We start from the raw sequence: 14,192 nt of genomic DNA on the forward strand, positions 1-14,192 counted from the left end.
ACAAACAAAACCCACAGGAGTAGTGGTTAGCAGCTGGTACCTCTTCTTGGTGCAGATGATGCAAAGAGAGACCCTTCCACCAATGATCAACTAGACAAGAACAGAGTTAGAACACAATGTGCTTTTTAAATGAAGTATTCTAAGGGGAAAAATAATTTAAAGTGTTAGTTACCTTAAACTAAATGTTAAACTCCAGATAAAAACTAGAACAATTAACAGCCAAAACATAAAGAACTACAAGTACCATCTTGTCTCACTTCAGACATAAAACCTAGGACTTCTCAATGCAGAAATGAGGTGGTGGTGTGGAAACCAAAGCTCTCTTTCAGATAGTACATACATCTGTTTAGCTCATTATGTAGGGGACAGTTTCAAAGCTTAGTTCACTTCAAGATTCTTTACAGCTTCAAGAAGCAGTTATCAGTTAGATAAGTCAGCAGAATAGTTAGAATGACACTCTCCTCTGTGTCTGTTGGGAGAGGACAGAATTTAGGTCTTCATGGCAATTGTAGGGACAGGATATGAATTTGTGCTCTTCCTAAAATCAGCTGGAGCTGTAAGGTCCAGGAAGGGAGGGGAGGAGGGGCTTTTTTTGTGAACTGTGTGTGTGGTGGGGGCTGGCTGGCTGGCTGAGTGGAAAGCAACATGACAGCTGTCATTTCACAGAGACTTGAACAGCACTTTTAACCAGGTGGTCCCAGCTGCTAGTAGTACAGTGGGAATCCTCTCCTTCCACTCACATGCAAAGAAAAAAGCCAACACACCAGAGGGGGCAGGGGCATGTGTCCACTTTTGTTTTATTTATTTCTCAGAAGAGTTTCTCCTTGCACTTTCCAGAGAGAAAAATACAAAACAAGATACAGAACTTTGTTTCAAGTACATAAACAGCTTGTTGGAGTAGAAAGAGCAACCATAAGTGTTTCAGAAGAACGTTGGCTTACTCCAGGGGCACTTCAATATTCCTGAGGAATAAATGATTTCTCCTTTTGTCCCACTTGGATATTCTTAGTTATTAGTCACTGTTCCTGTAAAACAAAAAGATTTCCAAAACATTTTGTATCCTCGATCCCTTTCTACCCAAGAAATTCAAAAAAAGCAGTTTAGCATATAGCATCTGCAGGAGACAGGGTTAAATTATTTATCCTTATTTGATAGAGGGAAGAGCTGAAACATGGTGATAAGTAACTATATTCACACAGAAAGTGTGCTGTAAAGCTAAAAATAGAACCTAGATCACCTAATTCCTGGGATACTTTGGGGGCAGTGTCTAGATGTGTAAGGGTAGTGTCCTATCCAGCAGTTACTGAACTCCCCACTCATTTTGATAACCCAAAGAATGGGTTCCTGTGCTGTATAAGAAAGTTAAAGATCAATTTCCAACAACACACTTTTCTCAGGAAACAGATGAGTGTGACAATGCAACAATATTTTCCACACAGCTAACCACAAGACGTTTTTATCCATGTACATGCATTTTGGAGAGAATTAATTATATTAACCATTAGATGGCTTCACCTCCCTGTTCCCTGCCTCCAATGAGCTCAGATTCTTTTTGCCAGGGAAAGGCAACAGAGACAGTGCTACAAACTTTACCCTCAGCTCAAGTGCCACGCAGGCAGCTGTGCTTCTTCTGTACAGTGTCCCTCTGATGACCTCATTCTCAGAGAGACCACCCTTTTTCCAGAGCTGAGATTATTCCTTAAGACAAATATAAACCCTTGCCAGGCTAGACTCGAGTTAGCTTCTATTGCCCAATATTCTCAAGCAGTTATTTTGTCATAATAAGCATCTTCCAAAGGACAGAGTGTTTCCTAGAGTTTCTGCATTGGTTGTTCACACATCCATAATCCTGAAACTGGAGAAATTTCATACCAGTTTATTTCTGACTGAAGTCCATAAGAACAAGATGACCTTCCACAATGGCTACATGTTGAACTCGTGCTTTCCTGTGGCAAACACTCCAAGGTGGATCTAAAAAGTTACTGGGTTACATTTGTTTCACTCATGTAAGATGCCGGCTTCTTCATGTTTATAATCCAATATCATCTACTTCTCCAATATCAGTTAAAAGTTTTTTTTTTTAAAAAGGTAAAAGACTGGAACACAATCAGTGGCTGAGCACATTTCCAGTGCAATACCCTGAAGCAGGTGGTTTGCTAGGACTATAAAAGCCTGTTGAAGGCTAATCCTTCAATTAATATAGATACAATTATTCTTAAGATGAAAAACACTTCCAGGCCTCTTTTATCCATCATGAAGGAGCAAGAAAGGCACAGGACCATCCCCCAAACCTAACTTTTGATGGTTCACTTCTAAGTTTTTTAGCAGAAGGTATTAAGCAAGCACTTTGATGTTTTATAATGCAACTTTAATGTGCTCAGGAGCATGATTTTGCTACTGTGTCATCTCAGTGCTTTCAATGATACACCCCTTCACAATGTTCTCTTTATGTTCCACAGAAATAAGCCCTATTTTTTTGTTTAATTGCTTTGTGATGGAGTGGGGGATTTTCACTATCAATACAAGATCATTCTAAGGTGGGCATATTACATGACAACAATCACCCCTTACATTATAAAACAAGATTATAGTAGCCACTTTTCTACAGTCAGTATTTACCAAAGCCACTTGTAACATAACCCTCTTTAGAGAGGATGCACTCACAATCAACCTGACCTTTTTACAGTGTCATGTCTAGATTCTAATGATTCCAAATTTATATGCTCATATACTCTAGAGTTCACCGACACACTTGAAGACAAAGGAGACTTAGGTTGTGTCTGCACTGAGCCCTAGTGCAGACAGTTTGATGCAAATAAGCAGCTTTGAAAATGCAAAATGGTGTCTATATTCATTAGACTAATTTGCATATAAACAAATCAACTGGAGTGTCAAAGAAAAAAATCAGGCATGAATGGCTGCCGACAAAGATTTTTGGCAGCAAAACCCCCTCCACACTGAGTGAGTTCTGTCATGATATGCAAAATATCCTTATGAATATGCACACTGAGCAAGCAAATATGCAAATGAGTAGCCCCATTGCCTTTGAGGCTATTTATTTGCAACAAACTGTTGGCACTATTGCTCAGTGTAGACACAGCCTTAGTGTTTTCATGACTTATAAACTCCTTCAAATCGGATCCACCAGTACAGAACCCTGTGCACAGCCCACTGAATTCAAAGGGTGCTACCTACAAGCATAGAGGTCCTGCTTACAAGACCACGGCCATGCAATTTATGGTAGCGGTGGGCAATCTGTAGCTTGAATGCACTCCACTGGACTGCCTGTTTGATCTTCTCCCCCGTATGGCTCTCGTACACTGGGGTCTCGCACTTCTTACTCCTCCCCCACCCTACCAGAATGCTGAGTGCTGATTCGTGCTGTGTTCCTGCTCTTCCCCCTCCCTCCTAGAGGCTAAACCCACAAATCAGCTAGGTGTGTAGTAGTAGGTTTATCATAAGTAAAGCCAAAAAGTACATTAAATATTTCAAAGGATCCGAAAAGTCTGATTAAAAAAATAAATAGTCCAGCTTCTGTGTGTGCTATTTAAGCAATGAATGGTGTCTACATACATATTTATTTTGCTCCAAAACTTACTTTTACAAATTTGCCATGGAGAAGATAAGGAGACTGGAAATCATGTTGACAATTGGAATAAGCCATTCCTAACCCCATTCCTGACCCAAATGCAACAGGCCATGTCTTTCCTGTGTGGATGAAAGAGAAGGAGACAAACAAGAAATACCGAACACAACATGAAGAACACTGCATTAATCTCAAGTTATAATGACAACTTCTTTTCAAATATAAGTGGTACATTACAGGAAAACAGTAAATGTGCATTTTCACATTCTATGAATTCTGAAGTCTCCTAAACAAGAATCTACCTTAGTTGTCTTAGACAGCAACAAGTGTCATTTAGAGTTTAATGGGAATAAGCCATCCTAGTTATTTCCATTTGTAGATTTCAAAGTACTCTACAAGCATTGATAAGCCCACCGTGCCAGATCCTCACCTGGAGTAAACTGACACATCTCTACTGACTTCAATAGAGTTATACCATTTACACCATCTGAGGATCTGGTCCACTGTATTTTGGTATCTTTCAGATTTGCTCATTTTACAAATAAGAGGATTTTTCTTTCGTGATGAGTTTGACCCAGAATCTGTAAGTTTGTATGTGGTGGATTTTTTGGTTTTGTTTTTTTTAAACACACGCAAGCATCACCAGTAATAAAAGCATTCTGCAACTGGAATGTATTAGCAGAATAGAATCCAGCCCTGTTTTGGCTCTGCAGCATTAACAGAAGTTATAAGAGTTACTGTTAACTCTTTGGAGCAGACATGGTTGTAAGTGTTTATACAGAGCCTAGTGGGGCCAAAACTCTGACTGGGTCCTTTCACCTCCACCAGAATGACAACCAACAAAGTAAGCAGTTGTAATGTTATACACACAAACAGTGGGGTACTGAGTAGAAAAGCAGTCATTTTTCTGACAACTGCATTTTGAAGAATCTTTCATAACAGTTTTTCCTTACGGCACGGCTTAAGTTAATAGTGGCAAACAGAACCTGTCTGTATGCAGCAGTTTGCATTTTGAAGCCATTCACCTCTATGCCTAGAAAGAATCTGAAGTCAGCAACAGCATTCGCTTTGCTACCTGTGCTAGAGAGCGGGGGATTATTTTAGTATTAAAAAAGGTAATTTAAAAAATAAGCAAGAAGAGAGGAAAGCATTAAAACCTTTGCAGACTGATTAGGGCTGATATCCAGATACACGGCTCTTTAGTAGACACAGGGACTCTCATAATGCCAGAGCTCTGTAACAAGATGCTAGACCTCCATGCCCAGCCTGAGCTTTGAGATATTCCATCTATACTGTAAAGGAGCAGTAGTTGTGATCGTCTTTAAAGTGCTACATGATGACTGCTGGTTTGTTTTGTTAGAATATAGACTAACAAAATAATTTATTAGGTGATGAGCTTTCGGGGTGCAGACCCACTTCCTAAGATTTGAGGATGTGTGTCTGCCCCAGGAAAGCTCATCACCTAATTATTTTGTTAGTCTTTAAAGTACCACATGACTGCTGGTTTGTTCTATCTATACTGATCTTTTTTGATTCCATGCATGTTGAATAGTAACAGAGAGGAAGCCGTGCTAGTCTATACACTATCAAAACAAAAAGCAGTCAAGTAGCACTTTAAAGACTAGCAAAATAGTTTATTAGGTGAGCTTTCGTGGGACAGACCCACTTCTTCAGTTAGACAACTAGGTAATTTCACTTCCACTAATCTACTTGGACTAGTAATGGATAAAACAAAAAGCAGACATGAAACATTTTAAAAACTAACAAAATAATTTATTAGGTGATAACTTTCATGGGACAGACCCATTTCTTCAGCTCTAGAAATTCTGAATTTCCAGATCTGAAGAAGTGGGTCTGTCCCACAAAAATTCATCAGCTAATACATTATTTTATTAGTGTTTAAAAATACTACATGACTCCTTTTTTGTTTTGCAAAGATACAGACTAACACAGGACTAGGAAGACAGGAGATTTGACTAGTAACAGATAAGTTGGACATATAAAGAGAAGTTACTCACTTCTTGGTTCTTCGAGATGTGTCCCCATGGGTGCTCCACAGTAGGTGTCAGGCTCGCCCCGGCACTGCAGATCGGAAAATTTCCAGCACTCTCCGTCAGGTCACGCATGCGCCAATGCGCACCGGTCCTTCGCACGCTTTCGGTCATGTGCGCAATCCGGTCCCCGCCAGTTCCTTGACCAACCACCCCGGAAACTTCTGAAAAACATGAAACAGAGCTCCAAAGTGGAGAGGAACGGGTGGGTAGTGGAGCATCCATGGGGACACATCTTGAAGAACCATCGTTACTACACAGGTGAGTAACTTCTTTCTTCTTCGAGTGGTCCCCGTGGGTGCTCCACAGTAGGTGACTACTCAGCAGTGACCCCAAATAAGGAGGTGGGCACCCGATTTATGTGTAGCTTGCCCTTGAAAGGACTGCTGTTGATAGGTGTGTATCCTCATTGAGCACCTGGTGCATGGCATAATGTTTGGCAAAGGTGTCATAAGATGACCAAGTCGCCGCTCTGCAGATGTCTTTTAACGCGATTCCTTTGAAGAAGGCCGTTGATGTCGCCATCGCTCTGGTGGAGTGAGCCCTGGGTGGAACTAGCAGAGGGGTCTTACGAAGTTCATAACAGTCTTATGCAGGATACGATGTGATTTGAAATTCTTTGTGAGGATATGCCTTCCCCTTTCAACCTGGGTGCGAGACACACCAGGAGTCTGTCCGTTTTCTGGAAGGGCTTAGTTCTGTCCATGTGAAAGGCCAACGCCCTCCTCACATCTAGTAGATGCAGCTGCGCCTCCTTGCTGGAGTTGTGAGGCTTAAGATAAAATGAGGGTAATACTACTGGTTTGTTAATATGGAACTCTGAGGAAACCTTTGGAACGAAGGCTGGGTGTAATCGTAAGATCACCGCTTCCTTTGAGAATACTGTGCAGGGCGGGATTGCCATTATTGCTGCAAGTTCGCTCACCCTGCGGGCTGACGTAATCGCAAGAAGGAAGGTTGTTTTCATGGTAAGTAACCGGAGGGGTACCATGGCCAATGGTTCAAAGGGTGGTCCCGACAGCGTGTGGAGGACCAAGTCCAAGCTCCATGATGGTGGTAGCAGTTTCCAAGGGGGGTACAGGTTTGCCAGCCCCTTTAGGAACCGTGTGACAATAGGATGGGCGAATATGGTTGGCCCTTCCTCTTTGTGTTGAAACGCTGATATAGCTGCAAGATGGACCTTTAGTGAGGATACGGAGAGTCCGTCTCGTTTTAGCTCCAGCAGGTAGTCTAGAATTACAGTTATAGGGACGTCCAAAGGAGCTAACTGCTTGGAAGAGCACCAGGAGATAAATCGTTTCCACTTCTGCGTGTAAGTCCTTCTGGTGGAATTCTTTCGACTGAACTCCAAGACTTGTTTCACTCCCTCCGAACATGTGCTCTCTAAGGCGCTGAGTCATGGATTAGCCATGCCTGGAGGCGGAGTCCTTGAGGATGTGGGTGCACTATGGACCCCTGAGCCTGCGTGAGAAGGCCCGGCACTAGCGGTAGGGGGAATGGCAGGTGGCATGACATGCGCAGAAGCAGAGGAAACCATTGCTGTCGGTCCCAGGTTGGGACTATAAGTATCATGTGGGCTCTCTCCCTTTTGGCTTTCTCTAGAACCTTGTGGATGAGTGTTGTGGGAGGGAACGCATAGAGTAGAGGGCCCTTCCATGGCACCATGAAGGCGTCACCCAAGGATCCCTGTCCTATGCCTGCTCTGGAGCAGTACTAAGGGCATTGCTTGTTGTTGTGAGTGGCAAACAAATCGATTTGGGGAAACCCCCATTTGTGAAATACTTGTCGGAGCAGATCGGAATGGATCTGCCACTCGTGCGTGAGCTCAAAGTGTCTGCTGAGTTGGTCCGCCTTCACATTGTGGACACCAGGTAAGCATGAGGCTTTTAGCGTTATATTGTTGACAATGCACCAGTTCCACAACTGGACTGCCTCCGCGCATAGCGCGCGGGATCTGGCCCCACCTTGTCGGTTGATATAAAACATGGTGGAGGTGTTGTTGGTATTTACCCCGTCTACTTTGCCATGCAGGTGTTTTCGAAAACGTCTGCAAGCATTGAACACTGCTCTGAGCTCTAGTATGTTTATGTGCAATGTCTTTTCCGTGGGGTACCACAGCCCCTGAGTTAATTTGTTGCCAATGTGCACTCCCCACCCTATGTGGGATGCATCTGTTGTAAGAAAAATCGCAATTTTTCGCAATTGACTACTAGTAAGTTCTTGGGATCTGCCCACCATGCCAGTGACCTTCGTACCTCCGTTGTGGGCGATACTGCCCTGTGGATGGTATGGACTATTGGTTTATAAACGCTCGCCAACCAATGCTGCAGGCCTCGCATATGCAGCCTGGAATTCTGTACCACAGACATGGTGGTCGCCATGTGCCCCAAAAGTTGTAGACATGTTAGGATTGGCACTGTGGGGCTGTATGTCATTACTTGTACCGCGATTTGATGGTGCGGAAACAGGCATTGGTCAGGTATACTCTTGATGTAACAGAGTCTATGCGTGCCCCTATGAACTCCATATTTTGCGTGGGCTCGGTCTTTGATTTCGAGAGGTTGATAACTAGGCCCAACGAGACGAATGTGTTTGTAGTGATGTTAACATGCATAGGACCTCTGCCTTCGAAACCCCTTTCAGTAGGCAGTCGTCCAGGTATGGAAAAACAAACACACCCTGCCTGTGCATGTAAGCTGACACTACCGCCAGCATTTTGGTAAAAACTCTGGGCACTGAAGAGAGACCGAATGGAAGAACTCTGTATTGAAAATGCTCCCTGCCTACTGTGAAGCGGAGAAAACGTCTGTGCACCAGGTAAATTGTTATATGAAAATACGCATCCTGTAAGTCGAGAGCTGCAAACCAGTCTACATCGTCCAGTGCTGTGATTATGGAGGCAATTGTAGTCATCCTGAAACACTGTTTGCGCAAATGCCGGTTGAGGGCCCATAAGTCCAGGATTGGCCTCCAGCCTCCTGTCTTCTTTTCTGTCAGGAAGTATCGTGAGTAGAAGCCTTTCCCTTGGAACTGTTCTGGTACTCTCTCCACCGCCCCTATGAACATGAGATGGTCTACCTCTTGTTTTAACCTTGTCTCGTGAGAGGGGTCCTTGAACAAGGACCGGGTGGGAGGTTTCAGTGGTGGTAGTGATTGGAAGGGGATCGTGTATCCCGTGGCTATAAATTTCCAGTACCCATTTGTCTGTCGTGATGTTTTGCCATTGAGAGTAGAACGGTTTGAGCCGATGGTGGAACATGTGCTGGGATTGGCACTGAGAGATGGTTTTGATATTGCAGTCCTCGACATACCTGTCAAACTTGCTGTCTCAGGGCTTGCCTCGAGGGTGCGCGACCCTGCTGGGGGCGTCGTCTGGGGGCCCTATACTGCTGCTGTTGGTGGCGCCCCTGGTCATAGCCCCGTTGATATTGTGTACGCTGTGGTTGATAAGCGTAGCGCCTTTGCTGGGGGTAAAACTTCTTCCTCCTGTACGGGGGGTGGGTATATATGCTCAGGGTCCTAAGTGTGGCTCTCGAGTCCTTGCTGGAGTGTAGGACCAAGTCGGTTGAATCTGCGAATAACTTTTGTCTATCAAATGGAAGATCTACGATTTTTGCTTGCAGATCTCTGGGAATACCGGACGTCTGGAGCCACAATTCCCTACGCATTACCACTACTGTGGCTGTGCAGCGTGCTGCCATGTCTGCCACATCCAGGGCAATCTGAACTCCTGCTCGTGAGGCCGCATAGCCCTCCTGGATGATCGCTTTCAGCACCGGTTTCTTGTCCTCTGGAAGGAAATCCATGAGGGAGGTAAGTCTGGAATAATTGTCAAAGTCATGGTTTGACAGGTGTGCCGCATAATGTGCCATTCTCAGTAGTAAGGTAGAGGAGGAATAGACCTTCCTGCTGAACAGGTCTAATTTCCTCACATCTTTATCTGACCCTCCTGATTTATATTGGGGTGTCTTGGATTTATGCTGTGATGATTCGACCACCAGGGAATTTGGCTGGGGGTGGCTAAACAGGAATTCCATGCCCTTGGCTGGAACAAAGTATTTCTTATCCGCCCTCTTATTTGTGGGTGGGATGGAGGCCGCAGTCTGCCATATGTTGGTGGCTGATTCCATAATCGCTTCATCTAATGGGATGGCAATCTTGGATGAAACCGGGGGTCTCAAATTTTTCAGGAGTTTATGATGTTTTTCCTCCACCTCTGCTATTTGAATGTCCTGTGTTTGTGCTACCCTCTTGAACAGCTCTTGGAATTGCTTAAGGTCGTCCGGGGGGGAGATATCCCTGGGGACAACCGCCTCATCTGGGGAGGACGAGGAGGCATCGCTATGATATACCTCCTCTAATTCCTCAGGTTCCTGACTTTGTTCATATGCTTGCTCTTTCGAGGGTTCTGAGGGGAGGTCCAGGGCCTTTGGACCAATTTCCAGCTGGGAAAGCTGTGTTCTTCCCACAGAGTGAGACTGTATGAAGGGGTATTGGCAAGGTGTGGGTGGGGATCTACCCCTGGATCTGGACCCCCTCTGCCGGTGTTCAGCATGGTAAGGATGGCCATAACAACAGGGGCAAGGGCCCAGTGATGGAGATCTGGACCACAATCGGAATGTGTACATATGGTGCCTAGAAGGGCGTGACCTCCGTGATGACGTTGACAATGGCGGAGATGTTCTGTGATAGTATTCATAGGGATCCATACTGCAGATTGGTGAAGGTTGTCTGAGCCAGGGGGATGGTGGTTGAAGGAACGGCGATGGAGGTCTGAAGCAGGCTGTTGGAGTTGCTGCCCGGTGTATCTCGCGGGGGGCGGGGGAGGGGCCTAGGAGATAACAGCAATGCGATGATGTCCGGAGATGGGCTGCGGTGCCGGGTTTTGACCTTTGCTTTTCCCCGTCCGAGGAGCAGGTGCTGCCCCCTCTGGTGCCAGGGACCTCGGCACCATAGTCGGTGCCGCGCTCGGTGCCGCTGTGCACGGTGCCGCGCGGGTAGCTTCCTCCAGCACCTTTGGGTCCCGTGCCAGGTACCCTCGCTCTGGTGCCATCAGTGCCACCGATTCTGACGCCTGCAGAGCCCTCGGTGCCGACTGCTTAATGGTTGGAGGCCCCTGCACAGCTATGTGCGCTGCAGTCTTCCCGCTATGAACAGCCAGCAGGTCAGGACCCTGTGCTCCGCTCGTCCTGCTCGCGGTATTACCAGCAAGGATCGAGCTGGGGAGAGCTTCTTTTTCTTTTGCACAGAGGAGGTTAGGGAAGCCGCCTCCCTCTTGTGCAACCCTGAGGGCCCCTCTTTATGGGGCTTCTCCGATGGTCCAGGTTGGAGGGCCTTATCAAATAAAATCATCTTCAGCCTCATTTCCCTGTCCTTTCTGGCTCTAGCTGTAAGCTTAGAGCAGTGAGGACACTTTCGTGGAACGTGGGTCTCCCCGAGGCAACGGATGCACTTGCTATGCCCATCTGAGGCAGGCATGGCCTCACGGCATGACTCACATTTCTTAAACCCCAGCGAAGACATCTCTGCCCGGTCGTTTAAGTCTTTGAATGTTAACAGAGCACTTAACAGCTAATCAGTCCTGGAACAGATAACATTCGTGGCCTTTAGGATAGCGGACCGCCTGAGGCAGCTGCCTCTGTTCTTCTCTCTCTCTCTCTCTCTCTCTCTCTCTTTTTTTTAAGCTATATACACATCTAACGCAGAACAACTTCAACAGTGATAACTGAACTATCGACTAATAACTATTAACAGTAAGAAACACAGTTTTATCTTTCTCAGGCGTTGGAGCTGGAGTGGATTCAGTCTGCAGCCGTTGGCAGTTGAGAAGGAACTGGCGGGGACCAGATCGCGCACGTGACCGAAAGCGCGTGAAGGACCGGCACGCATTGGCGCATGCGCGACTTGACGGAGACTGCTGCAAATTTTCCGATCTGCGGCACCGGGACGAGCCCGACACCTACTGTGGAGTACCCATGGGGACCACTCGAAGAAGCAGCAAGAATTACATGTTCCAAAGAATTCTGTTAAGAAGCGTACCCAAACAAACTAATATTATGACAAAACAGCTAACAACTTAGGGACACTTACTTTTAAAGAAGATAACTGAGAAAACAATTCCTAATCCAAAACCAGCACCTGCAAAAGAGATAACTGCAGTAAGGAGAAAGTGAGACAATATACACAAATGGAAATCCATTCCATTCTTTTCATGTATTACTTGTTCTGGCTCAGTAATGCCATCCCAATCTTTTAGGTTTCTCCACACCTAGGCTACGTCTACACGTGCACCCAACTTCGAAATAGCTTATTTCGATGTTTCGACATCGAAATAGGCTATTTCGATGAATAACGTCTACACGTCCTCCAGGGCTGGCAACGTCGATGTTCAACTTCGACGTTGCTCAGCCCAACATCGAAATAGGCACAGCGAGGGAACGTCTACACGGCAAAGTAGCACACATCGAAATAAGGGAGCCAGGCACAGCTGCAGACAGGGTCACGGGGCGGACTCAACAGCAAGTCGCTCCCTTAAAGGGCCCCTCCCAGACACACTTTCATTAAACAGTGCAAGATACACAGAGCCAACAACTAGTTGCAGACCCTGTATATGCAGCACGGACCCCCAGCTGCAGCAGCAGCAGCCAGAAGCCCTGGGCTAAGGGCTGCTGCCCACGGTGACCACAGAGCCCCGCAAGGGCTGGAGAGAGAGTATCTCTCAACCCCCCAGCTGATGGCCGCCATGGAGGACCCCTCTATTTCGATGTTGCGGGACGCGGATCGTCTACACGTCCCTACTTCGATGTTGAACGTCGAAGTAGGGCGCTATTCCCATCCGCTCATGGGGTTAGCGACTTCGACGTCTCGCCGCCTAACGTCGATTTCAACTTCGAAATAGCGCCCAACATGTGTAGACGTGACGGGCGCTATTTCGAAGTTACTGCCGCTACTTCGAAGTAGCGTGCACGTGTAGACGCAGCCCTAAAGAACAACAATGAAAAAAAAAAAACCACCCACTCACCCACCCATGACTTATTCCCCACTTCTTATTGTTACAGAGTGAATTCTGGTTCTAGCAAAATTCATGGTAATTTTGTCACTGACTCCAAAAAAATCATAATATGCTTCATTGTCAGTAGGGAAAAAAAGCTCAAGGACACACAGTTCCACCTTGTCTCCAAAACCAAGTTAGTTTCCTTTTAGGTTTGCATATTAACATCTTCCTGTACTGTAAGTACTTCTTACAATCAATGGATGTCTGCAGGGCAGTAAGCATAAGATGCTTCCCATTAGTCCGTATCTTCCAAAAGAATGCTCAGGGCTGCTTTTCTGTTACATCCATAGCATTTATTATTCAGTACAGTTAAATATACTGGAAAGAAAACTTCACATCCTAGATATTCTACACACACATTTAGATGTAGCTGCTTAGAATTTCTCTATCAGCACTTGGAAAATCCTTGGCATGTTTCAGGAAAATCCTTCTGTCACTCAAGGGATACTTTTCTCTGGAAGATTAATATTATGAGTTTTGTGAAGAGCTAGGGAAACTCTGTCAGTGGATTTTTGTAATTTCAAGAACCAGTACACAAATTAGCTAAAAATTCAAGACCAATGGGAAAGTCCTGCCTTCAGTTACCTGGGAAAGCCACTAATTTTAGTGAGGACTGCAAAGGCAGAATAGCAAAATTTGGGTCCATATGCACACATCTAGAAAATGAGCAAAGTTTCAAACACACTTTAGAAGTCAAAAAGGAGAGTGACTTGTCTTCCATTAGTTTTTTTTTATTTTAAGCAAAAAGCCCAAACACTTTAATTTAGTAGATCTCATAATTTACTGTCTGCAGCCAGAAGCACTATATTGTACTAAAGAATGACTCCTGATATATGCATCACTAAAGAAGGACCGCCTTGTGTTTGCACTGTGGTTTGGGACTTAAATCAGCTAAGCAAAATGGTCCTGGGGGCGTCTGGAGAGGACAAACTGGGAAAAAAATCCCATATATCTACACCACCTTTTGTGGGGGCTAGTTTCCCTTTTAGTTTTGTTCCACTCCCCAAGCCAATTTACACGGCCTACAAAGTACAAGTAAGTAATGATAACTCCCACTCTTTAGTCACTCTTTGCTCGAATAAGCAGCTCTGCACTTCACTGCCTTAGCAAACAAACAATCTGTGAAGCATCACAAGTGCTTTTATCATAGAAAAACACTGCATGTTAAAAGGGGAGATAATGAATTGGTCGGAACAGAGAAAACTGACCTGTGCTCTTATATGGTTATAAGAAGTGCTATAAAACAAGGATTGTTTCTAAAAGTTCTCTTCCCACTGCTACAGAGTTTCAACCAAACCAGTTACAACAGAGGTAACTACCATTGGCATTATGGCTATTATAGGGCAGGATTACAAAATCTGCAACTGCAAAAGAAGATGTTTGATGACTGCTTACCAAGTGGTCCTGACATCAACCTCCCTGACATGTTTGCAACTGAACATTTCACAGACCAGATTTTCAGTCGTCTTAACCATGTATAGTTTGCATAGCTTAAAAATAT

The 14,192-nt window shown here is 45.1% G+C and overlaps 1 protein-coding gene across 1 annotated transcript in view; it reads right to left on the reverse strand.

The window, feature by feature from the left end:
• Positions 1-779: 779 nt before the first annotated feature.
• MICOS10 (mitochondrial contact site and cristae organizing system subunit 10) overlaps positions 780-14,192 on the reverse strand; it is a 44,581-nt gene continuing 31,168 nt past the window's right edge. The window contains exons 2-4 of the mRNA XM_075018126.1: positions 11,728-11,775; positions 3,599-3,708; positions 780-1,025 (exon numbers count right to left, since the gene is read on the reverse strand). Coding sequence (XP_074874227.1) covers positions 1,017-1,025; positions 3,599-3,708; positions 11,728-11,775 — 167 coding nt within the window. The 3' untranslated portion in view covers positions 780-1,016. The remainder of the gene's footprint in view (positions 1,026-3,598; positions 3,709-11,727; positions 11,776-14,192) is intronic.

This window comes from Carettochelys insculpta, chromosome 23 (assembly GCF_033958435.1).
Source record: "Carettochelys insculpta isolate YL-2023 chromosome 23, ASM3395843v1, whole genome shotgun sequence".
In the NCBI taxonomy this organism is placed as follows: Eukaryota; Metazoa; Chordata; order Testudines; family Carettochelyidae; genus Carettochelys; species Carettochelys insculpta.